This window comes from Camelina sativa, chromosome 6, assembly GCF_000633955.1.
Source record: "Camelina sativa cultivar DH55 chromosome 6, Cs, whole genome shotgun sequence".
NCBI classification, from domain to species: Eukaryota; Viridiplantae; Streptophyta; class Magnoliopsida; order Brassicales; family Brassicaceae; genus Camelina; species Camelina sativa.
In genome coordinates this window covers 14,753,626-14,780,067 of record NC_025690.1, presented here as the reverse complement: position 1 = coordinate 14,780,067, position 26,442 = coordinate 14,753,626, and the positions used below count along the sequence as shown (strand labels likewise).

Below are 26,442 nucleotides of genomic sequence, written 5' to 3'. Positions count from 1 at the left end.
AACGCGGGAGTTCTCGGCGACCAGAAGAAACACAAAAGCATATTAGACTTCGACGCGGACGAGTTCGACACCGTGATGCGTGTGAACGTGCGAGGAACAGGGCTCGGCATGAAACACGCGGCACGTGTCATGGTCGAGAGAGGGTTCAGAGGCTGCATAATCTCCACCGCTAGTGTGGCAGGTGTGATGGGTGGTATGGGACCACACGCTTACACGGCCTCGAAACATGCCATAGTTGGTTTGACCAAGAACGCAGCGTGTGAGCTAGGCAAGTATGGGATTAGGGTTAATTGTATATCTCCGTTTGGTGTTGCCACGTCGATGCTGGTGAACGCGTGGTGTAAGACGAGTGGTGGTGACGTGGATGGGGATGATGTGGAGGAGATGGAGGAGTTTGTGAGGAGTATGGCTAATTTGAAAGGAGAGACATTGAGAGCGACTGATATAGCTGAGGCTGCGTTGTATCTGGCAAGTGATGAGTCCAAGTATGTTAATGGACATAACCTTGTCGTTGACGGTGGTGTTACGACTGCGAGAAACTGTGTTGGTTTGTGATGAAATGTGTGTGTGTTTTTAATTCTCTAATTGCACTGTTAATTAAGTGGATTTGGTAGTAAATCTTTGTGTTATCTTTTTTTTTTTTTTGTTGGAATAGTTGGTGAATGAATAAAACAATGGTTTTATTTGTAGATGTCAACGGGACAGTAAAGTAAAAGCTTGTCTCATATATAAGCGATGATGACATTATTATAGCATATTCCGAAAATTTTAACTGATATTACTTGATTTATTTATATAAATTACAACTGTTTAGTACTAATTGTGGATATGTGAGCTTAATTACCTGGCTTTATATAACGTCCAAAAGACAAATTTAACAAATCGAATTTTTTAGCCAAGTGGTTAATTTATGAAAGATCATGCGCATATGCAAGTCAGTTTGATATAAGTTTTTTCTTTTTCTTTTGACAACAGTCAGTTGGATAAATATGTAGTTTTAAAATTGATAACTCTGCGAGAGTAATGATGAACAAATAATTTGACCCATAGTAAATTAGACTCTTTACATGCTTAAGGATATGTTTACGTCATTAAATAAGTACAGAGTAAACTAAAAAAAAGGAATTAAGCAGAGAGTTTGTTGATTAATCTGCATTATGAAAAGAAAACAGTGTCTTTTTGTAAGAAAAATTATCTGGAAAATAATATAGTAATTCAATAAATATTATAATTCGAAGGATAGAATCCGAATCTCTTGGACGAACTTAGAATTTGTTCCTGATTTGTCATATTAAGCAAAAACGTATTAATATACTTTGTTTTTTTTTATACAGTTTCGTTTACGCAAACTTTTAAATGCAAATTGAGTTTTAGGGTCGAAGCTAAAGGTTCGATGTTTTTATTTGTTTGCTTTAATAAAGTTAAGGTTCGGTCTTGGCGATATAATAGAGAATGAAATGCAAGGGTGTATTGGGTTGTAACACATATGAGGTGAGAGATCAATGAAAATATTAAAAACCAGATGCGATTATGGCGTAATTGTGGAATTATTAACTCAGATCGAAATAAATATAAGAAAATATACTTATCACGAAGTAAAGATTGGTTACCAATGGTCAAACCCACAGCACAGCTAGACCACTGTGTTCTTTATTCTAAAGAAAGAGGAAAGTAATAGAGACTAGGGAGAGTATAAAATTTGTGTAGCCTCCATTTCTTGAAACCGACGATTCGCTTTCTTCGATAACCATTTGACTATTTGGTCTATTTATTCTCACTTTTCCTTAAAGCTCTTTAATCTCCAACCATCCTAAATTGAGAAGAAATATTCCCTCTTTTTCTAATAGATTGATGTTAAGAATTTTTCACACATATCAAAACAATAAGACTATATAATTAATTTGTTATTTACTTTTTTATTTATAATTTTTATTTTTTATTTTTGGTCATTTTGTATATGTGATGATTTATTTTTCTGACATTTTTTCTACTTTTCTACTTTTCCACATTTTTAGTATTAAAAAAATTTAAAATATTAATTTTTTAGAGACAAAAAAAATTCTCTAAAAATCAATTTATGAAGGACAGAGGCAATAGAAACGAAAACGTGTGTTATCCATATGAAATATACCACACTACAATGATGTTTTTCTCTAAATTTGTTGATCAATAAATAAATAAAAACTAATAGGAATTGATTTGCTTATGTTAAAGTAGGTCATGGTTTAAGATATTCGATCGTGGAAACCTCCTATGTCCCTAACCAATGAGTTGAGATCATGTCAGAACAACAACATTGTACTAAAGTCCAAGTTCTTCACCATTTTATCTATTGTTCCTGTATAATAAGAATATATATTGTTTTTAGATTCTGAATTGTTTACTCTGATTTGCTCGGTTTTCTTTTTTTTTTACTTTATAATTTTGGCTCTCCCTCTCTCTAGATTTTTAGTTTTTTACATTGTACTATTTCCTCTTTCTTTTCTTAAGATTTTTAAATAGAAAATCTCTCAAATTTTTGTAAGATATATATATATATATTTTCTGTTTGTATTTGCCGTGCCACTTGGAAAAGGAATAAATACACAAGACTAAAAAAGACTTTTAATTGCCTTTCAATAGAACTTTATATTGGGCTGGGCTGTAGCAGTACCAGACTAAAAATACGTGGATAATGGGCTGACTCGTAGTTTGTGGCGGTGGTCACAATGATATGTTCAGATTGTTGTCTCTGTCTCACTCCGTTCCTCCGTCCGTAAACTTTTCATCATCATTCATCCGTGCAAAGTCGGTCTTGACCAAGTGTTGTTGCTGAAGAAGGAAATAGCTCATTTGGGAGGTAATGGAGGTGTACGTTTTCTTTCCAGGAATCAATCAGAGTAACTTTGAACACTTCAAGTTTGTACAATGATTAGTACACTAATATGTTGCAAACTAGCAATGATTGGTTTTTCAAGTTTGGGTCCTGCTTTTGAGAGGAGTGATCTGTTCATCTAACTCAAAATATTGTTCTAAAATTCCATGGTTTTGTTCAACTTCTGATGCAAAACAACTCAGTACCGTCACTGAGAATGCAGCAAACATAAGCAATGATGGACCACTGGTCTTCAAATAGTACAAGCAGTAAAATAAGCTTACAAACGTATGACCTATATGATTGGTACATTTAAATCTATAGTGAAGATATCAAACCAAACAGCGAATGTCATACAATCATTGTCTTTATACATATAATCTCTTTCCCTTCGCAAATCTTTTCGATATCCGGTTCAACACGACCGTTGAGCAAGCATAACAAACCCTAGTACCCAAACCCCAAGAAAAACAAACCCTCTCAACACACTCAAAAAATTAAGTAGTAAGAAAGAAACCAATCTTCTGACCGGTTTCTTAGACCGCTGTAGTAGATTTCCGGACAGTGTAACGGTAAGCAGCGACTTTCTTCTTGCGAGACAGAGTGTTATCAACAGAGAGAATGAGTTTCCCAGCTTCTACTGTTGTGAAAGAGTTGCAAACAGCTTCATCTGAAGCTTTCATCTTCTTCGGTTTCTCCACCACAATCGCGTAACTCTCTTCTGCGTTTGGAACAAACTCTGCACTGTACTCTAAATCCCATCCTCCTACTACAATATCCCATGTTATGGTTGCTCCACCCTGTAATGTTTATAATAATCCACACACAAACACATTTCAGAATTCATCTCGCTCACTTGGCCATTTGTAAAATGCTAGTTAGTATTATTACCTCGATGCCTTCGATCTGAATGTTAACTTTCTCACCGCCCTTGATGGAGAATTCAGACGCAGGTTTTGGCGGTCCATTTTGAGAATCAGTAGGACGGCTAAGACCACCGTATTGCACTGGAATATCTTCTGGCCTTATGAACCTGAAATAGCAACAATGGTACGCATATATATTTAAACAAAAAGATATATAATAGCCAAAACAAGAAATAAAGAATGGTTAGAGTTTTAAGTAATTTACTTGTAGAGTGTTTCGGCTGCGTTTCCTTCTTTGGACATCACAAACTTGCTCTTTGTTCTGTGAGTCAGGAAAGGGCTGAACATTGAGTAGATTACACTGAAGTACCAAGGCACGTTGATGAATATCTGAAATGTTAAAAAATATATCCATCATCAAAACTTGAAAGAGTTTGAATAGTATATTGAGCCTTAATGTGTACCCTATATTGTACCTTGTGAATAGATATTAAACTATTTGATTGCTCTTAAATCTCAATATGAGCGATATGTTGCTTAGATATTATGCAATGTTTATGTAGTACTCGAGAATAGAGACTGATTATAATAACATCAATGTACGTACGGCCACACAAAAAAATGCTTCAAATACACTGTAGCAGTAGAGGACAAAGCTAGGGGAAGTAGTATTACAAAAAGTAAGACAAAAAGAGAATCCAAAATAGACTAGACAGAGAATAATGACACACAGAAACATCTAAAACCATTCATACTTCTACTATCCAATTTTTTCAAAATTTAGACGAACACACAAAAATACACATACAAATTAGACACCAACAATTTCCAAAGACTTAGACCAAAAATGTAAAGAAATTAAAGATTTAGATTCCGCAATACGCATTTAACACATTTCAGATTTCTTGAAATGAGATTCGCTTCTGTTTAAATGTAACAACAAGCAACCTAACACGCAAATCAGAGCAAAAGCACATGAAGGGGAAAAAAACAGTAACAATTCCGAGGGTTTTTCAGACAACACAAGTACAGTACCATAAATTCAGACAGAACCTCATTAAAGAAGAAAAAATCACAAGAAATTAAGAGAAAAGATTGAGAAATTGTCACCTTGGTAGCAACCATCTCAGGGTAATTATCTTGAAAAAGAGAGAGAATCTGATTAGAAGCAACTCTAAGCTCTCTTTTAGGCATATCTTTAAGATCTGTAACTTGAATAATGGAATTAACACCACCAGGTTTGAAATGAAGCATCTTAACACCTCTCTCCAAAACCTGAACTCTCCATCTAAGAAACTTGTTAAGCTTCTCTTCATCACCAAACACTCTCTCGTACATATCTTTCTCTTTAAACACACCGTAAGCATTGTAACAAACTGGGTGTCCTTCTTTGTCGTAGCCTCTCATGTAAGCAACTTTACCTTCCAAATCTTTGAAACCCAGATCTTCTTCTGTCAGTTTCTCTGCTTTGAACTCTTCCCTCCACTCCAAACACTTCTCAAGCATCCTCAACGAGTCTGCTACTTTGAAATCTCTTGCTCTGAGGAATTTGAGGAGGATAACGTCAGCTTTGTCGTCTCCACCGAGGAGTGGTACTCCCCACATAGAAGAGGCTTTGGAAGATGAAGCTGAGAGCTTTTCTTTGAGTTCTTGAAGTGATTTTTGCTCGGCTGGTTTGAGTTCTGTCACGAAGTAAGTGTCTTCTTTGAAGTGGTTTGAACGGAGAGTGATGAGTGAGGTTACGAAGCTTTTCTTTGGCTCTGCGTTTTGGGTTTTTTGGTGATCGAATGGGCTTGGAGACAATGAAGCATCCATACTTTCTTTCTTGAGTTTCTTTTTTTTTTTTTTTTGGTTTTCTTGATTTTGTTCTTGGGTTGGCGAGAAAGAGAGATATTGAAGAAACAGAGGAGAGACAACGAGGATCGATGTAATAATAAGGAGCAGAGGGGAAGAGTGAGAGTGACGGGAGAGAGAGAAATAGGCGTGACTCTGATTTCTGAATTTTTGAACAGATAACGCGGCTTTTTACAATATAAATTACTTATAAAATTTCTGATAAAGCAATCTACTACTATTTTCCAATTCCAACGATAAAGTATTGTTTAACAAAAAAAAAATAGTAACCATATAAAATAATATAAAGTAATGTTTTGAAATCAATGGAAATGTTTTAATGTGAATATGAATTTGATTAGACAAGCAATAAGATTGGGAAGATCTTTTTAGGAGGTGGAGGAGCGTGATAGTCACGTGCGTTAGGGGGAGGAGCGTGTGAGTTCTCTGAGCAGAGAGGGAGGGTAACGTGTGGAAGAGGTGATAATAATGAGAAGAATGGGATTGGGGCGTGTTTGTGTTTGTGGATTGTGGTCATCTCATCTTAAGTCTACCTAATGGGTCCCCAAAACCTTTTTCGTGCTTTTATTTTTCACTCTCATTCACGTTCAAACTACAATGTCGTCTCTACGTTCAAACACACCCTTGTCTGAACACTGAAAACACACTAGAGGGCTTATTGGTGTAGGAAGGCTTGCTTACTACACGCAGGGCATTGAGTTCTATACATCTCTTTGTTCATGGTCATTTCAAAATGCGTTGGAAACTTGATTTTCTTTGGTTATCTACGTACTTACTTATCTAGCTAACGTAAGAGGTCGAAAAAAGAGTAAAACATTTATAGAGAGAGATTCACATTTCATAATTTAGCCAATGTGAACCCATTGATGGTGGCTTGATGATTCTTGAGTGGAAGCAAGGAGTAAATTAATAAATGCTTTACTCTCTTTTCTTAAAACTTGTTTTATGATTCAAATCGTTTTCACAACTGGTATTTATCATTTAACCCGGCCCCATGTTTCGACCAAACCACTCGTCATTTCACTGCTGTTCTAAACCAGTTTCTCAATAACCCATAAGATGTTGAGACTAGATCTAATATGATTGTAGTTTAATATAATAAAAGGAGACCAACACCAAGGCCTCAAAATCAAAATTGTAGTTTACTCAGGGTTATGGCCAAAGTAATCCCAAAAACAAAAGACTCGCGGCCACAGGCATAGTTTTGGTAATCGCATATTTAGACCTTAATACTATTATTAGTTCGTTATTGTTTTTGTTAAGTTCCCTCCTCTAGATTCTAAAAAGCGAAAGGAGTTTTAGGCTCAGCGCACTTTGTTTCAAGTTTCAACGTAATAAGAGGGAGTGATTATGAGAATATCTGGGGATCCGATCAATTAGCAAATAAATTAATAGAGATTAGATGTTAAAAAAAAAAATTAATAGAGATTACTTAGCCAAAAACAATCATCGTTCCACCCATGCGGTTCAACTTTATATACTTTCCAGTTCATTCCCATAACCTACAGATTAAACATTTAATTAATTAACAACGTTCACGAAACTGTATCTAATCGAATAATTATTACCAACATGTGAAAATGCAACTAGCGTTTGGACCATATATATGTAACTGAATTTTGCAATAACACGTTCATTGGAATAGTCAAAATTATAGTATTTCCTTACCTTGATTTGTTGTCAACTCATCATTATTCCTAACCTTTGTTAATGAGTTTTTTTTTTCCTTTCACAAATAGTACTATTTGTGATCATCCATATATATAAATAAAGTTAACTTTTCTCTCTTCTCCTTTCTCTACATCATCATCCACCTAATCAATTTTTTTTTTGTTTTTGCATTAAAAATATTATTTTAAATAATCATTAATTGCTTATTTATTATTTATAATTAATAATGTTTAAAAAGAAATAAAACGAATTAAATAAAATTAATTAAATTTTAAAATAGTCTAAACATAATTTTTTTTAATAAATAATAAAATTAATAAATATATAAAAATGAATTAAGTAAAATAAATGAAAATTATAAAATATTAAAAATAATCCTATAAATTTGTTATAGTAATAGTGCTATTATTGAAATTATAACCAAAAAATGATCATATTCCAAAATTTATAATGGGTTAATGAGTTTTAGAATGGAAGTAAGATTTTAATGCATGGTAGAGTAAAAAAACAATTTATGTAATTGTATTTATAAAAATATAAACAGAAAAATAAAATTGAAGTGGAACATTAGTTTCTAATAAACATATACTACAAAGATTTATTATTAAACATTCACTTATAAAAAATAAAAAATTAGAGAAATATCTTTAGTCAAGTGGTTACAGCAGCACTTCTACGACCGAACCCACCAGAGTTCGACTTCACTAAGTCGTGTTACCCTGCGTAGTAGAGATTGGTCTTGTCGATTCAATGATGACAAAAAAAATTAATTACTTAACTCAATTTAAAAGTTTTAATCTAAAACAAAGATATTGTAAGGGTCACATTTTTTTTTTTGAGAAAACTATGAAAAATAATTTGGAAAAGATAATCCATCTAAAAAAAAAAATCAATGGTCAGAAAATATAGAAAAAATGAACATCTTAAAAAAAAATCAATTTTAGTGTGAACAAGTTTTTTAGTGAACGGATATTCATTGTCAGGTTTAAACGTTTCCCCATTTAGACATTCTTGACTTGGTCGAAATTCTATTATGGCAGATGATGCACTTGGACAACCCCATTGTAGCGACATAACACTAAAATTGTTCATCAAACTTTGTATATTTGCATTTAATGTGGGATATCAATATGTTTAAATGGTCTTTACAATTAGGTCGACAATCAATATTTGACGTTAGAACTTTTAAAAAGATGTTTTCATTGGATATGATTATAGAATGAACTCTTCTAAGGATAAAAGGTTAGAAGATTGTCGACAATATTGTTTACCTTTCCAGTGAGGTTCTTAAGTCATTTTTTGTTATCACGTGATATATTGTTGATTTGTCCGAAAAACATTATTTTGATACTAGACAATATACGACATATGTATAGATTAGTAAAATAAGTACAGTCTTTATACAAATTTATCTTTTAATCTTGAAATAATTGTATTTCTATTCAATGATTCTTATTGATAAAAAATTTATATAAAATCTCACGCAAATAGATATAGCAAATAAATATTATCTTCAACAATATATCATTTAGTAAAATAAGCTTAGTGTTTATCTAGATTTATATTCAAAAGTTTGAATAATTATATTTGAGCTCAATACTTATACTGATTAAAAAAATTAAATTTCTATGGGTGCGTGGATCTAAATTCTAGTATGTTTAAAAAGGAAAAATACAAAACCATGCCAGGCCACTTTCGCTTTCCTAGCTTTTCTAGAAAACTGAATATGAACACTACAAAAATTCTCACACATATTCCTTTTTTTTCACAAAAAAAAAATTGGAAATTACTAACAAACATTATAATATCATCTAAATTAGTTTATAAAACTTATGAAATTTTAATAGTTTTTTGTCTACTTTCTACATGTTCTCTTTGTAAAATATTTTTGATTTTCCAATCCTTTTCATAGTTTTTAATTTATTTATATTATATTAAATTTATTTCAAAAAGTTTCAATCCTATATTCTTATTTATATATCTATTTTTGTCATTCTCTACATTAAAGAAAAAATTAATATTTTAATTCTTTATATATTTGAAAAACAAGAAATTATAAAAATGTTTTGGCGTTTCTTGATAACATGGTGGACCTCAGTGTGCTAATTCCCGTGGACATGCTTTGCTTTAACAAATGTTTGAAAATTGAAACCTTTGGCTTTGGAGTTTACTTTTGACTTGGTGGTGCTTACAGAGGAACACTAATCGATTACGTACACTTTAATCATACGGGATTTTGCCTTAAAGACAGCCTCTGTCCCTGTTTCGACAACTTTGCTATTTTCTTTTTTCTATTATCAATTTGGTTTTCTTCCGACGACTTTAAAAACAAAAAATCCATCCATTTATCCTAGTCCACGAAAATGAAATTTAAAGAAGAAAAAAAAGCAACAATTTTCTCATGGGTTTGTGATGAAGCCCCCACCCCACGCCAAAAATTGTTTTTTGTGAATCTTCTTATAGTGTGTCAACCAAAGTTACTACTTGAAACATTGTGGCTTCATAATGGCTATTGCATTATATGTCTAGTGGTCCTAACCCTAAGCTTCTTTTATTTGTGTTGAGGACCGCCTAAGCATGTTACCTAACTTTGTTTGTCCTTGTTCATCCCTCTTTTCTAACCCTCACAAGTCAGTGATGGCTTTTATATTTCTTCTTCTTTGTAACATCGTCCAAAAAAACCAAAAGTGCCGTTCAAAAAAATAAGGCAAGGTCGCAAGGACATCCAGACGGTTTAGAGATCAGAACTCTACGGTTTGATCATTAAACCTGGTTTTCGTTCAAAAAAAAAAAACAAAAAAAACAAAGATCATTAAACCGGGTTCTCGGTTTTTAATGAGTTTATCCAGTTCGTTACTATTTGGATTTCACAACTAATACCTAACCAAATTATTGAGTGGATCACGAGTTCACTGGTCCGACAGGCCGAACCACTATGTTTATTAGTTCGAAAATCATATCATGAGTTAAACAACATCGATGGAAAAGCTGCTCACAATTCATAAGTCCTAACGTTGTCAGACTAAAACGTAACCAATTTATTCGTTAGTCATTAGTAAAACAAAAATAGGTAATAAATATATAAAACGTTTACCATATTTTCAAAGTGATAAGACTAATTTCAGACAGTAGTACGTAGATAATTTGTAGCCAACCGTTATATACTAGTGACAGTTCGAAAAATAAACATGTCTCATTTAAGGCGAAGTAACGGCGCTACGTCCGCAGCACATGGATGTATGAGAAGAGAATTAAAAATAAGAGAAATGGTCAAAGATCCAAAATGAGTACGTTAGTGGGAGTTATTGGTTTGAGATTTGAATAGTGTTTTAAAATTTTTAAATATTATATAAAATCTGTTGTTATTAGATCAAGATTTTGTAAAACTCTGTTCAATGTTATTAGTTTGTGATTTGTAAAAAGTCATTTAAAATCTTAACAAATTCGGGTATTGGATTCAGACTTTTATAAAGTTATTAACAATTTTGTGTTATCCAATTAAAACAAAATAATCTAGGATTGTTAATGATTTCAATTATTATGTTATTGGTTTGTGATTTTTTTCGTTACAAAATAAAGTCATGAAAACTATCATAAAAATACATGGATTGTTTGGAGAACTTTACAAGATTTTAGAAAACAAATCAACAAAACTCTCTAGCAATCTTTAACAATCTTTCACTTATTCACTTTTAATGATTTTGTTGAACTCTTCAAAAATCTTCATAAATTAGAATCCAATACCACTTACTGATTTGAGATTTGAATAGAGTTTTAAAGATTTTAAATGTTATGTAGAATTTGTTGTTATTAGATCAATATTTTGTTAAACTCTGTTAAAGTTTAGTGTTATTAGTTTGTGATTTGTAAAAAGTAATTTAAAATCTCAACAAATTTTACAAAGTCATTAAAAGTTTTGTGTTATTCAATTAAAACAAAAGGATCTAAGATTGTTAATGAGTTCAATTACTATCTTATTGGTTCATGAATTTAGACACTTTCTTTACAAAATAAAATCATGGAAAGTATTATAAAAATACATGGATTATAAAAATACATGGATTGTTTGGAGAAGTTTACAAGATTTTAGAAAACTAATCAACAAAATTCTCTAGCAATCTTTAACAATCTTTCACTTATTAATTTTTAATGATTTTGTTGAACTCTTCAAAAATCCTCATAAATTAGAATCCAATACCACCTTAGTATCATCTGACTTAATAAATTAATTCTATTTCAACAATTATCTAACCTTTTAAGGAGGAAACCCAAGTACTAAATGATCCCCCTTACAACAACTCATAAGTTTTTATCTTTAATAACATGCATATTTCCAAATTATGGACTTGTTCTTTTGTGTGTGTGGTCCAATACGGTATGAAACCAAGTTTCTTGGAGGGCGACGTAGCTGCGATAATTGATTGAGTCACGTCAAGTTGTCAGATTTGAAATCGGAAGATATTATGTCAACCATTGTTCACATATCAAACCGCATTTTTAAAATAATGCAAAATACAATAATTTGGAGCCGATGGTTTAGTTCTATACCCTATATATTTAAATGGCCATTTGAGATCTTCTCTTCCACAGCTCCCACACACCATACAAAATCCTCTCTTGATCCCTTCCTCTTTTGGTTTTTCTTCAGATTCTTTGAAACAAAGCTTAAACGGAATCAAGAAAACGTGCGTTAGAAAATGCCTTGTCTTTACATTACAACCAACGTCAATTTCGACGGCGTTAACACCGATCCGTTCTACTCGGAAGTCACCAAGGCCATTGCTTCTATCGTCGGACGACCTCAGAACGTAAGAAACCTCTCTCAAAAGTTTAATCTCTCTTTTTTAAAGATTTTAAATCCAAAAAACGGACCTGCAAATGCGTTTTTATTTATATCTCTGATGAACTTTTGTTACTTAATTGAAACTCAATAGTCAAGTACCCTTTCACATAAACTAAAAAAGGAAATTATTGTAATGTCTTTTCAATCATTTTTATTACTTTTCCACATCAAGACTCAACTATCTCTTTTTTTTTTTTTGATATTTATTTATTTATTTTAAAGAAGACAACATATCAAAATGGATAGAGTTCTTTTTGTTTCCTGTTGAAAAATACTATCTACGATAATAATAATTGAGTAACACTTGAATTTTCAAAATGATATAAAAACGTAAGGCGGATAAGATGATTATTTAGTTTATTGGGATGCTATTAATAAATAAGCATTGTTTACTTTACTATGTTTCACGTAAACTGATTCGAATTTTCTATAAATTAATCAAAAGTCAACTTCATAGTTATTTATTTTTATATATGTAAACTTGACTCGAAAAAAGAAGTTACTTGTAAGTACAAAAAAGGAAATATCGATATATCCTATTGAGAAATTATGAATATTAGATACTACTAGCATGTGGCCAAGATTTTGTTTCCTCTAAAGATTTTTGACCTTTATGTGCTGTGAAGAGGTACGTAGGAGATTAGAGATCTTCCAAATTCTATGTTAACATATTAAATAAATGAAATATATATGTACATTGCAGTTAGTGATGGTGGTTTTGAAAGGATCAGTAGAGATAGTGTTTGGTGGGAACAAAGACGCAGCTGCATATGGAGAGATTGTGTCGATGGGAGGCATCACCAAACAAGTAAAGAGAGACCTCATCGCGACCGTTGGTTCTCTTCTTCACACTCACTTTTCTATTCATCCTTCTCGTTTCATCTTTAAAGTTTTTGATATCAATTCTTTGCCTCTTCCTTCTAAACTATAAGTTGATTATCTATTGATCTTAATCTTGTTGATCATCAAACACACTAGTTATCATTTCGATTGATATCGTTCGAATTAACGAACACATATACAGTCACATATGTTTCTATTATTTAGTTTGTTTACTTCATGATTCTTTTCTATATTATATGTTTACAAGCTTTTACTATTTTATCATCAATTTAAGTATAATACAAATATATAAAACCTGAAAAGAAAATATACCAAGAGATGTCCTAATCCGAGAGACCTAGACCAAGTCCAAAGTTTCATCGTTTTTGAATATGCTTAACAAATTATAATTAGAGAGAAGAAGTAGTCTCCTTCTTGAAGATTAGAAACAAACTTTGAGGTCATTGATCGAGATTCGGATTAGCAAGAATCACGTCGTTTATTTTTAAATAGTAGAAACTAGAAATGAATGAGTGACACTTGACATATAAGAAACAAGACGTACACATTAATACTTTATTTCATATGATTGGGGCCAAAACCGTTGGTATACTGTGTATACACGTTCTTGATTTGGACCACAATAGAGTGGGAGATGGACACAAATAAGGGATCTGGGAGAACTGTAAGATAAGGTTTCAAAATCCAACTTAGCATGGCCAAAATTTTTAACATTTTTCAGGACAAAGTTAAAACGGAGTTAATACAGAATGAGGAAAACCAAAATTAAGTCTCCTCGTCTAGCGTGGCTAAGTAAGCAGCGACCTTTTTGCCTATCAAGAGATGCACAAAATTCGTCTGGTGCGATATAATTAGGAGTACGAAACAAATGAATGGTGCGATTGCTGACAGGTCATTGCGAAGGCGTACAAGCTATTATTATAAAGAAAGAACAATATAGCTAAAATTGTTTTTTCTTGATTAAAATCCAAAAGAACAAAATGAAGTCTCAAAATCATCACATGTCCGAAAGTACAAGATACGTATAATCCAAAAAAAATAGATTTTTCAAAAATCTTCATACGTCTTGTACTTACGAAATTTCCTGAAAAAGGTACAGGTCACCCACGTTTATCTGTGGGGAAAAAATAGAAGTCAGCAGTGAGCTCAACTAACTTATGGTTATGGGATGCCACATGCCAGAAACATATATATACACATCTAAGAGAAAAAATTGTCAAAATATAGGTTCAGAGTCTAATCGAATAATACATATGATTATATTTTTAAGGGAGATTTACTCTACTCCAAATTAGGTAATATTATCAGAATAAATAAATCTTTTTTTTATTACTAAGATATTTCGGGTATTTTCAAAATACTAAGTGTTTTATGTTACAGAAAAAAATGTAATTACAAAAATGTATCTGACGTGTATTAAATAACTCAGCCGTAACGCATTTATTCAGTTTATAACGGCTGAGTTAGGGTATGTTGCAGCTGATTTATGGAAAAAATATTTGAGTAAGAGCGGACGACTGACTTAGAGCATAACTCAGCCAAACGTTACAGCTGACTTAAAGAAATCTGGCTGAGTAAGGACGGCTGAGATTTCACCTCATGGTTGAGTCGTCAAAATTTTGGTTGAGTTATCACTACGACATGGCTGAAATAACATTTTCCGGCTGGCTGAGTTATGAACAACGGCTGACTTATGAGATGTTACGGCTGAGTTATGGTTAAGCACTATAACTCAGCCGTTTATAAGCTGACTTATAGGACAACTCGGCTATTTTACGGCTGAATTAGTAGCGAAAGATTAATTACTAGAATATCATTCAGTTACGGTTGGCTTATTAAACGATACAGTTGAGTTATGACATTAAGCGGCTGAATATGACAGCCATTTTTTGTTTTTTAATTACTGTAATAGTATTCATGTTGCGGCTGAGTTATACTTTATTTGATGGCTGATTTAATTAGGCTGATTTAATTAGGCTGATTTACATGTTCGTTTGGTGGCTGACTTGCCACTTCGGACGCATCATCCATTTCATCATTCCATGTCATCATCTTCTCTGGAAATACGAAGCGTCGTTCCTTCGATTCTTGTTCTTCAACTGGTTCAAAAGTGAAATATTGTTTTCTACCTTCTTTTTCACCTTGTTCTTCCCCTTGTTTTTCTCCTTGTTTTTCACTTCTTAATTAATTACACTCATTCTTATTAATTTTCGTCATTCTTCTTCATTTTCTTTCATGGATCCAATTCTGGTGGTTGTTGTTTCGGTAATTAGGTAAAGAAACACAAATAAGTATTTAACACCGATGAAAGAGGGTGTCGAGTTGTGCAGATAGATGCAGAAACAACGCACGACAAGTTTACTTTAATTTTATTTATTGTTATAAGTCAGTCACCAAACATTATAACTCAGCCGTCATATGAATCTAAGAGACCTTTCGTTTTCCCTTAAGCATTATAACTCAGCTGTGAAGTAATATAAATCAGCTAGCTTAGTTAATCAATTTTAAGACAGGCTTACCTCCCCTTCATCCCTTGCTTCTTTGAAAGTGCTTTCCTTTGAGTGAAGGCAGCAATATTCCATTGGTCACATACGTCCACACACCAAAAGCCTCGTATGCAGATTCGTTCACTTTCAATTTATTTCTTGTTATAAGTCAGCCATCAAGCATTATAACTCAGTCGTCATATGAATCTATGAGGCATTTCATTTTCCTTTAAGTATTATAACTCAACCATGAAGTAATATAAATCAGACGTTCAATGTCAATAATGACGTGGAATCTTTTGCTGACGTGTATTTTTTTAATCAAAATAAAAAATGTAAACCAAGGGGTAAATTGTAATTACACCTAAATCACTAAACATATGAACAATTTTTAGAACAATTTTAGATATCATGAATAAACAAACTTTTGCAGTATATTGAGTAATTCTTTCTTAAATAAAGTAACATAGTATTTTGGTACGTTAACGAGGTTAGGATTGCAATGTCGACAGCCACAATCACTAACTTTTTGCATTAAGATAATTCAGTTTCTTTTATGCAAGTCCTAACTCATTTCCTAAGTTATCAAAACCAATAGTATATATATGTGGAGGGTAACCAAACTTTAGTATATATATGCAGATGTAATCAGTAGTATCAGCTCGGACATTTTTTTTTTGTTTTGTTTGTTTTGGATTTATTTACCTCCTTGGTAATGTTAATGTGGAACATATCGTCATTGGTCACATTATGGTTACTGACTATATATACAGTATTTTGTCTAAGCAGATGATATCACATTGGTTACATTATGGTTAGTTGGTTACTGATATATATTATTAGAGTGAATGGGTTGTTTCCCAATTTAACATATATCGGAGCTTCCCAAATTTGGATTCGGATCGAATCACGTAGTCGTGGCTTCTGTCATGTAATCAAATGTGTTGTATTGAATTTTTTGTCAATATATGTAACATGTAATACACATAAACTTTGTGGTGACACAACTACATTACTAACACAAACCACGAGGCTACTAATTTTGGTAAATATGGAAAATAAAACAAGGCTAATGCAGTAGTTAATGATTTAAACATAAAATATGAAATTCTTCAATATTATATGTTGGAATCTTTGCATGATCCATATAGTCTTTTCTATAAAATGTACAGCATATAAGTAAGCAATATTTTGCATGAACAATCAAGAAAATACAATTCCCATGGGGTCATGGAGTGATGGAGAGAAACTATATATGTACAAGTAGAACTAATTAGAGAGTGACTGGAAAAACCAGAAGGAGATGAAAAAAAGTGAAAGCAGAAGAAAAGATCCAAGGCCAAAGCTGTCTGAGTCAGTGGAAGTCGTGGAGGGAGGAGATGGTAAAAGGAGAATAGAAGGGAGCCATGAAGAGATCCAAGAAGAAGATAAGACATGTAGAAGCAACAGGAGAAGCAAGAGAAAGATTCCTACGATGAATGTTCCGGTTTGTAAGAATGGTAATATATAATCCTCTAATAGAGAGATAAGGTATGAGCCGCATAAGATCCATCCGAAGAGTACCACAAGCACAAGTGGAACTATTGGCGATGGCCCTTTGCTCTCCATTTTTTTGCTCTTCTCCCTCCCTGTCTCTAAAGTCTAAGTTAGTGTTGAATGAAGATGAGATCAGAATGTGCAGTTGTGATTAAGTTTTTAAATACGTGATTTGTTTGGATGCATGCGGTTAGATAACCTAATTAACGCAAATTTGTTTTTAATATTGCGTATTCTTTTATGATCAACTGTATAATAATCACCATTTCATAGATTATGTCATCTTATATATAGTATTTAAAGGTAAATGTTATAGTTTTCAACGAATAGGAAAACCAATCTAAGTTCACTACAAATAACAAGTATCTCTTTCTTTAGTGCTACGTTTAGATTTTCGTTTGTTAAATTGTTCAACTGCCACTACGTTTGATACGAGAAGATAAACAACTTCTGTATCAAGATTAAGAAAACAAAAAACACTTCCATGTATGACGATCTCATCAATATGAGCCAGACATATACTATGATGAACCTAATAGTTTCATATATGCAAAGGTAAGACTTAAGAATATATCATATATGCAAGGGTAAGACTTCCTTAAGAATATATCATATATGCAAAGGACTCTAAACAATAGTTTCATATAATATCATCAAAGCAAAATGCTAGTACCAATGAAGATCTGTCTTTATCATGAAAGCGCCACAAAAGGCTCTCTCATATCCTATTTTTATCAACATCTTCGAATGAAATTAGTGGATGACGGTTGATGTTGTAGCTCGTTGGAGTTCGGGTCGAAGCCACGCCCACGGCGCTTGTTGATCAACTCCATGAGCGATCGGTGTAGTACCTGTGTTCTCGTGTCCACCAGCGATCTCATTTTCTGTTGTAGCCTTACTCTCCTCCGCTGATGCTGACTTTGATCATCATCAATTGCAGGTGAGTAGTGGTATGTTGAAGCATTCAACCAATTGGTAGAGCTTCTGCTGCTACCGTCCATTACATCGTTACTAGAACCGTCATTGTTGTCTCCATCTGCTACAGGAGAGTCGTGAGAGGAAGAAGCAGAGGAGAAAAGGCGCGTTCTTTCCTCTGCAGCTTCATTTTCCTCTTCATCTTCATGACCAAAGCTTTCGTGCCGGATAGAAGAGTCATTGGCCCTCCAGTTGGGGACGAGCAAAGATATCTCATTTTCTATCATTGCAGCAATCTCCAAAGGATCCCAATCAGTGATCTCAAGTTCTTTAACCATCTCCAAAGCTACTTCTAGAGGTGTGTCACTTAATATGTTGAACGGAAACTGAATGTTCCTCATGTGACCTGTGACAAAGCCAAACAGATTCATGAAAACAAATTTCATTGCTGATACTTCCATCAAAGCTTCACCATTTATGTTACCCAAAAATCAGAAGTTAAGGTTACAATAGTTCATTTATTTCCTATGATCAACAGCTAATACTAAGCTGCTCCAAATCCTGTAGCTCGGTTCAGATGAGCAAGTTTTTAGCAACCCAACAATATTCATGTACCAAACAAACCACACAAGAAATTTCTAGTAAGTAGAACTTTTTAACGTACCATCGCCATCTAAAATCTGTACTTGAAGAAAGATATTGTGGTCTTCTGAGTTCATCCTTCCTGTTATAGACATATCTGTCGTTCTAGTTGGATCACTCGTTGATGGCGGATGCTCTAACAACGTTCCATTTGCAGCCAAATTCTGGATAGCCAGTTGTGGCGGCAATCTAGAAAGAGGCGCTAAATCTCTCTCATCAGTTGTGGCAAGGAATGGGTCCTCCAAGAGCTCCTTTGCAGGCAATCTTCTTGACACAGTTTCCAGGCATTTACCAACAAAACGTTGGGCCTCCATGTTTTGGATTAGATGGAAAGATTCAGGCAACTTCCCCTGAATCAAAGAAAGTTAACATATCAAAATATTTTTCTGCAAAGATTAATGATGATTGAGATGAGCCTCATGCACTCTGCTTACCGCTGTAACTTTCTTGTATATTTGGGCAGGGTTAGTGCATTCACTATAAGGATAATCACCGGTAAGCATCTCTAGGACACACATTCCAAATGAGTAGATATCAACAAGCTCATTGTAATCTTCTTCATATAGCTCTGGTGCCATAAACTCAGGCGTTCCTAACAGTATATTCAAGTGAAAGGCAGAGGTTAATTCTGGAACTCACAAAATTATGTTTAAGAACATGGAGAAACAAAAAAAAGTGAGAATACCTATGACGCTGTGCGCATTTTGTGATCCACGGAGAATTGCAGCTAATCCCAGGTCACCAATCTTGACTTGCCCAAGGTGGCCATTAACGAAGATATTATCACATTTGAGGTCTCTGTGAATGACAGGAGGATCATGTCCATGCAGGTAAGCAAGACCATTCAAGATCTGGCGTGCCCAGCTCTTGATAGCCCTGATATCAACCTTTTGATACTTCCTTCTATACCTGCAGATGTAAGACAGATTACAAGGTTCATTAAAATGGGAATATGCACACACACGAAGTTGAAGTTTTGTTTGGGCAGAAAGCATGAGGTTAGAGGGTTCTCCTTACTCTCTAAGGGTGCCTGATGTGAACAGCTCAGTGATGAAGTTGAATGTTCTGCGGTTGACATCGATCCAAGAAGTGCAGTAGCGGATAATAGATTCGTGATTGAGATTCTTGAGGAGATGAACCTCAGAGTAGAGGCGTTGCAAAGGCTCAGGTGATCTGAAGACCTCATTGAGCTTAACCTGATTCCATGCAACTTCCATTCCTAGAACATGGTCAAATGCTTTGTAAACCGTCTTCATTGCCCCTTTGCCAAGTACTTCTTTAAACTGCACACCATTAGAAAGTAGGAGAAATCAACCCAATGTGCAAAAAGCAATCCGAATAATCAAAAACAAATCTTCAAAGAGACAACTCTAGAAAATGCAAACAGAGGAAAAAGCTCTGATGAAAGCAAATGTCCTCAGAGAACAACTACAAGCCAGCATATCACCAAAGCAATGGCAACATTTGAATGGAACAGATAGAGAGTACCAAAGTCAAAACATTTTCAAAAGACAATCGAAAGAGAGAGAGAGAGAGATCAAACTTAGGGATTGATCAAATTCAGAACAATAACTTTACCAATCAGCTAAGATTTTAACAAGCAAAAATCGTATAAGAGAGAGGGAAACTTACACGCCCGTAGCGACCGGAAGGATCTGTCTCAACGTAAGGGATCGAATCATCGGAAGCTCCGGCGGAAGAAATCTCCATAGACATGACTCTGTACTACCGGATCTATCAGAATCTCAAATTGGGGAAATTTTTTCACACAGAAAATTAAAAAAAAATCGAAACTTTGGGGGAAACAAAACAAAAAAAAAAAACAAGATCGGGATACAATAACAGAAGAGAGAGTTAAGAGAGAAGGAGAGAGAGAGAGAGAGAAGGGTGAAGGAGGTGCTNAAACAAGAAAACCGAAGAAGTGCTAAAACCCAATTTCCAATTTCTTCCTCCGAACCCGCTAAACCCTCCATCCGTCATCCCTCCAAACCCTCTGATACCTTCTATCCCAACCCCAACTCTACCTCCAAACCCGTTAATCCCTTCTCCTCCAACTCTCCCTCCAATTCCGCTACTTCCTTCTCCTCCAGCAGCTCCAACTCTGCCACCGATACCAACAATTCCGACTCTTCCACCTCTTCCGACTCTTCCACCAGTCCCAGGCGTAACTCCGCCTTCACTACCTATGCCATCACCACCTTCTTTACCTGTTCCACTCCCTCCGATCCCTCTCATCCCTGGAATCCCTCCGGCTTCATCTTCCTTTTCTAGTCACCATCAACCCTAAAAAATTCAACAATTCCACTCCTCACATTTCCAATTATGTAATCTATATATATATATCATGTTTAAATTTTTGTTCTTCCTTCTACATTTTCACTTGTTGGCTTGTTGTAATTTCAATAATTATTGTCACTTCATTTTCCGCTTTTCTTTAAATCCTGGTAATTTAAAAAAAAAAAAAAAAAAAAAAAAAAAGGGCCACACCACCCAGAGAACAAAAGAAGTTTGGTGGGAAAAGTTAAAAGAGAGAGAGAGAGAGAGACGAATATGTGGCTGCTGCCGATCAAAGTGGGGCAAAAGTTAGGAAAAAAAAAAAATGACTCTTTTTTTCTCGGGAAAGGAAGATAATTTGTAAGAGAAGAAGAGAAGTGAAAAGAGGGAGCCAAATTAAACAATTCTGAATTTGAAAAACCTATGCCCACACTTCAGTTTCACCATCGATGATGATTCTGTTTCCCTTTAAAGAAAAGAAGAACTTTTTTAGCTCAACCTCTTCCTTTTTGCCCTTTATTGATGTTTTGTGTGTGTTTGGAGAAGTCAAAACGAGATTTTGATTAACGTTAAGTATGTTTGTGCAGAGATATCTGTAGAGACGAGTGGTTTGAGAGTAATGTATGATTGTGAAACCGATGATTGCGTTACTTTGACACGGACAGACCCTTTTCTTACTTTTCATTCATTGACTATTTCCCCTATTACAATATTCAACTTCAAAGTTTTTTGAAAGTGATTTGCAAAATCCAGCACTACTGATTGTGAGAGAGAATATAAAATTAGTCAGATTTGGGGGATCAACTAAAATCTATACACAGAAAAGAAATACTTTCACTACTCATGATTTTGACCATGGATTCGATTGAAAGCAATAATTTGATCACTAAGCTTTTTTAACAGTTACCGTTATATTTTTTCCTGCGAAAAAATTATTTCCTATTTTGCGTCACCAATCGTACCCAAATATTCAAGGATTCATCTAAGGTACCACCTTTCAAGGAATGGGTTTTATACTAGAAGAAGACAAACAAACCTATAATGACCAAAAATCTTTTTACTTTTTATCATCCAACAAGAAACAAGAAGAAAAATTTATGAAGATAAGAGCGACTTTGGAATGAAAAACATCCTATAAATACACTCAGCAAACCTGTCTAAGTTGAAAATACAAAAGCTCTGCAAAGGTTTTGTCCACAGCGAGTTTGAGATTTTGATAAAGATACATATAAATAATTCTATAGCACTAGAGATAACATACAAGAAAAAAAGAAAAACCACAGCTCCATTCTTCTTTTCTTTCTGGCGGGAGGACAAAACAAATAACTTAGGACACAAACCAAGTTAGAAAGTTATACCTGTTCCTATAATGGTCTAGAGAGAGAGAGAGAGCATGTGTCTGTAAATCAGACACCAGAGCTACAAAGGAGGGAACTCATGATCATCCGTCAAATGGTATGACTGTGTAGGCGTTACCCTACATGTACATTACTACAGTGAATTAGATAGTGGCTTTGATGATCAATGGTAATAGTTCAATGAAGACAATATGTTTTCGAGGGTAAGAGACATATACTGTACCGATCTTCCTGTGGAGGGGAGGGTATAGATTTGGGACGCCGATTATGATGACCTCCAATGCTATCTCTTTGCTTGCTGCCCTCAGGAGGGCTGACTACTTCCACTGGTAGAGGCTCCGTAGGCCTAAACTCCGGAGCCTTTTCATATGGATGATTCGCAGAGCCATTGGTATCAGGAATGCTTTCAAGTGAATCAGGTTGACTCATATCACATGAACCATTTGTTTGGTTGGGATAATGAAGCTGTCTCTCACGGGTGTTTCTGTCAGGAAAATTCATTTCTGAGTGCGCATGTAGCATGCCTCGGCCATTGTTACGAGGCGACCTAACTTGGTGTGACATTCTTGCTCTTGGTGAGAACGGTCTATCCCTGTAATGGTGCTGCATAAAAGAGACATCAGAAGCTTGGCCATTTGTCTGTAAGTGATGTGAGAGAGGCGAATGAGTAAGTACCGCATTGGGGAAGTAAGTTCCAGTTCCTCTTGGCTTAGTTAATTCCTCCATACCAAAACCAGTAGCTGGAATCATCTGAGGGTTCACATGAAAGAAAACCTGTCTCGGAGCAACTCCATTGGTGTTTACTGAAGGAGGCCCATTCTGCCTGTATGGCACAGCATGCCGAATTACATCCCATGAATTGTTGTTTGGCGCCTGAGACAGCCCAGGAGGTGATACTGGAATGAAAAGACCATTTTGGACACACTCAAACCAAAAACGCCCAAATCGCAAACTGGTAAGCTGACTTTCGTAATCGCCTGAGAGGTCAGACAGCCTATTCCGAGTGCCAGAAACACAATGACCCGAGCTATGGAGATGCATGTCTTCGTGACCAACATGCTGTTTACCCACCCCGTTATCATTTAAAACCTCTCCATTTCTCATATGATGAAGAGAATGGTGCTTACCATTTAAAGGAGAGACACTTTCCTTATCACTAAGGCACGGAGGTTTCACTGAATCAACAGAAATCTCAAGCTTTTGGATCCTTAAAGTAGCCAAGTCTTTTGCGTCTCCTGCAAATCGTTCCTCTGAAACTAATGGGGCTTTTTCACCAGGTGATCTGCTTAAATCATGTTCAGTTGTACTCGTTGTACTTACTCCTACATACAACGAGTTTTCTTGGTCATGTCTACCATTTCCACCAGAACCAGATGAACTGGAGGACTCTGATTCATCAACCACTTGGCCTTCTTGGAAATGGTTGACAGTTGAAGCTGGCGATATAGCACGGTACCTGTTGTACCTTACCAATGGAACAGCATCAAGGACATCGGGCCTCTGGCCACTCCCATGCCTATGAAGCATGTTCGAGAAGAACTTACGAAGCTCAGAACTTATGTTTTCTTCTGACTGCAAAATGATTTGCCCAAGCTTCCGAGCACCATATGTGAATGCACTTCGTATACGATAAAAGTTACCTGAGTAAGACAAAATAAAATTCATCAAGAGAAGAGAAGAAAATGCAGAACAACATCGCCGATAAAACCATTTCCAAGAGAGTCAGAGTATAAAATCAACGGATTACCAGAGCAAACAAAGTTTAGAGGTTTATCCCATGTTTATACATTTCTTCATTTCCGGGGTAAAATACATGCTAGAATATCATATCTTAATTTTAGCCTCCACTTAAAAGCTACATACCCTAGTCCAAGAATTTCAGGAAAACCCACCATAAATATTCTATAATGCTAAAACTCTGGACAATGACATGTCAGATGCTACTGTCCTAAGCCTGCTTAAACATCTAAATCCAATAAAGAGAGAGATAGCAGCAGGACAAAAACAACTGTGATGGTTGGAGAAAAGAAAGCAGTCATCAACCTTTGCTTACGCTGCGTCCAAGATTGTTATTTTCTTTAAGCGGATCGACTATATTAAGATACTTTGATGGAAACACACGAGGGTTTGTCTCAAATCCTCGTGAAGGTACAGAGAACATCTCCATACATTCCTTAAGGAACTCACTGGTCAGCAGAAGATCTTCCCCTCCATTTTCCGGAGTCTCAACTACAGAAATTAGAGAAAGAAATTGCAGATACTGAAATCGCAAAAAGAACTCAATTTTCCACAGACTAGAGGAAATGATTACCAACAATTTCTGGTAAAGAGGAAAGGCAGACGGGACCATTCAGGCTAATGCAATAGTTATCCCAGTCGAACTTGCTGAAGTAGTCCAAAAATTTGTATAGAACCTATGGGAAAAAAGGTTAAGAAAATCAAGATGAGACTAAACAATAAAGCATCCCTCAGAAATTGCTGAAGACTCTTACTGCTAGTGGACCATTCAATGATGAGTGGAAGAGATGGAAGATATATAAGACCAACGTCTCCAAAGCATATGTTGATATCAATCCATGGAAAGCCCCGAGAATACGGCTCTCATAGTAGCACCAAGCTTTGATGAGTATGATACTTCGCTTAAAAAGATGGTCCTTTGCAATGAGGTGATCGATCTGCGTAATCAGTCATCAATTTGATAGAAGCAAATATTTGTCTTCTACAATCGCATCCTTTAAAAATTGCTGATATGAATGTTGTTCTAGATTAATATGCCTCAAACAAATTTTTGCATGCATGTAATATAGCAAACAATTTGCAATATCCAAGAAAATCTATTTAGCTAACCAGAAAATTCATCATGAAGCGGGTAAAAACAATCTCATTATGACAGATTAGCAACATTCAACTTCTGCTGTACATATATGTAACAAGCTGATAAAATAACTGTATTTACCTTTAAAAAGTTTAAGTTAAATTTGTTTGATACAGCAAGATCATGCTTAAGAGAAGAGATTACCTTCTCGAGAAAGCACAGCGTACATATCCCACCAATCTGATTGAAAGAGATATCAACCACAATGTTTTGCACCAAACATTTAACAAGCTTAACCTGCAAAAAAAGTTTGGTACTTGAGGAGATAACAAACAAACACCATACACATACTTGGAATACTCATGGTAGACACTAGTTTGTGGAATTGAATAACAGAGAGATTAGGTAAAACAAACCTCAGCGCGAATTAACTGGACATCCTTAACCACAAAATCGGTAGTCCCAGTACGTTCTTCCCTCTCAAGTACAGAGAAAACTTTAGCCGCCAGGTCTTCCTCGAGTAAATGTCCACCAAAAGCTGTGAGATCAATGTCTCCATCAGGAAGATATGTTTTCAACGGGACTGATCCAAAAGAATGCACCTGAAAGACACACATACCAGCATAAGAAATAAAAATCACAACTTTGCAAACCACATCCATAGTCAATTAAAGTTATAAGCCGCAAACATCACATAATCTCTTGTAAGTAAACAGAAAGGTGTGCGACCAAAAGCCATCAACTTTGAACATCGTACAAGAAAAGCCATCAACTTTGATTAAAATGTCTTAAGCAAAGCAAGCCATCAAGAGAAGTCAATAAAATGAAGAACAACATCGCCGATACAACCAAGTTCCAACATTTAAAACAATTGTTTTTTTTTACCTCGCAGCCAAGTTTCATTCCGAGTAGGTTTTGAACAAACAAAATGACATTTTTTCTTCGATCCTCGGCGACATGTGTTGGATGAACTTGCTCTATGATTGCACGGGTGGCTTCCTCGACTCTCATCCAAAACTCCGGTTGATTCGAGGGAGACCGAGGCGGCGGAAGCGGTGGTGACAATGAGGAAGAACTCTCTTGTTCCGATACAGAACAATCATCGAGATCCGCAGCCATGGAAACACAAACAAAACCTAAAAAAAAAAAAAAAAATTGGTACAAGAAAGAAAGAACCGGATTGATCAAAACAAGGGAATCACTTTGGTTGTAAACTACGCCCCTCCCCACCAAGAAATTGAAAAATCAGATTGAAGTTCTTGAGAACGAACAAGGGCGAGTACAACAAAGAAGCAGATGATAGAATCGAGAGAGGAAGAAGAGGAAGAAGAAGATGAAGAAAGAGATGAGATTTTTTTATTTTATTTTTCTCCTCGTCTAGGTTTTGAAAGATCTGTCTCTCCCAAGTGATTACTGTTGAGGACCGATTTTGTTGTATTGATGTTCTTTTTATCTGTCTTTTTTTTTTTTTTTTTTTTTTTTTTT

At 34.9% G+C, this 26,442-nt stretch overlaps 7 protein-coding genes across 10 annotated transcripts; 3 read left to right on the top strand and 4 right to left on the bottom strand.

Moving 5' to 3' along the window:
- On the top strand, positions 7 to 691 carry LOC109125291 (short-chain dehydrogenase reductase 2a-like). The gene has a single exon (XM_019226934.1). It carries the CDS (start codon positions 76 to 78, stop codon positions 553 to 555), a length of 480 nt encoding a protein of 159 aa, XP_019082479.1. The 5' UTR covers positions 7 to 75; the 3' UTR covers positions 556 to 691.
- Positions 3,131 to 5,716, bottom strand: LOC109124502 (patellin-6). The gene is made up of 4 exons (XM_010517295.2): positions 4,831 to 5,716; positions 3,986 to 4,110; positions 3,746 to 3,887; positions 3,131 to 3,654 (listed from the first exon to the last, which is right to left on the bottom strand). Exons 1-4 carry the CDS (start codon positions 5,533 to 5,535, stop codon positions 3,391 to 3,393), a joined length of 1,236 nt encoding a protein of 411 aa, XP_010515597.1. The 5' UTR covers positions 5,536 to 5,716; the 3' UTR covers positions 3,131 to 3,390.
- LOC104791410 (macrophage migration inhibitory factor homolog) lies at positions 11,740 to 13,159 on the top strand. The gene is made up of 2 exons (XM_010517294.2): positions 11,740 to 12,053; positions 12,792 to 13,159. Exons 1-2 carry the CDS (start codon positions 11,943 to 11,945, stop codon positions 13,017 to 13,019), a joined length of 339 nt encoding a protein of 112 aa, XP_010515596.1. The 5' UTR covers positions 11,740 to 11,942; the 3' UTR covers positions 13,020 to 13,159.
- Positions 16,471 to 17,072, top strand: LOC109125296. Its single transcript, XM_019226941.1, has one exon. It carries the CDS (start codon positions 16,721 to 16,723, stop codon positions 16,925 to 16,927), a length of 207 nt encoding a protein of 68 aa, XP_019082486.1. The 5' UTR covers positions 16,471 to 16,720; the 3' UTR covers positions 16,928 to 17,072.
- Positions 17,548 to 20,390, bottom strand: LOC104791409 (probable serine/threonine-protein kinase WNK5; the record flags this gene model as incomplete). Its single annotated transcript, XM_010517293.1, is given in 6 exon segments — positions 17,548 to 18,274; positions 18,533 to 18,860; positions 18,945 to 19,102; positions 19,196 to 19,419; positions 19,528 to 19,793; positions 20,143 to 20,390. Coding segments are annotated over 6 exon segments (1,647 nt in total). The 3' UTR covers positions 17,548 to 17,687.
- Positions 20,236 to 20,745, bottom strand: LOC104699073 (glycine-rich cell wall structural protein-like). Its single transcript, XM_010414423.1, has 2 exons — positions 20,425 to 20,745; positions 20,236 to 20,244 (listed from the first exon to the last, which is right to left on the bottom strand). Exons 1-2 carry the CDS (start codon positions 20,743 to 20,745, stop codon positions 20,236 to 20,238), a joined length of 330 nt encoding a protein of 109 aa, XP_010412725.1.
- Positions 21,889 to 26,383, bottom strand: LOC104791408. 4 transcript variants are annotated; one of them, XM_010517288.2, is made up of 10 exons: positions 26,188 to 26,381; positions 25,843 to 26,093; positions 25,374 to 25,559; positions 25,162 to 25,254; positions 24,635 to 24,817; positions 24,454 to 24,556; positions 24,186 to 24,371; positions 22,818 to 23,782; positions 22,366 to 22,745; positions 22,120 to 22,261 (listed from the first exon to the last, which is right to left on the bottom strand). In XM_010517288.2, the coding sequence occupies exons 2-10, from the start codon at positions 26,074 to 26,076 to the stop codon at positions 22,204 to 22,206; spliced, it is 2,388 nt and encodes a 795-aa protein (XP_010515590.1). In that variant the 5' UTR covers positions 26,077 to 26,093; positions 26,188 to 26,381; the 3' UTR covers positions 22,120 to 22,203. The 4 variants fall into 4 exon arrangements, with proteins under 4 accessions (XP_010515593.1, XP_010515589.1, XP_010515590.1 ...); XM_010517291.2 differs by having other exon boundaries at positions 21,889 to 22,275; positions 25,843 to 26,382; XM_010517287.2 differs by having other exon boundaries at positions 21,896 to 22,261; positions 25,843 to 26,381.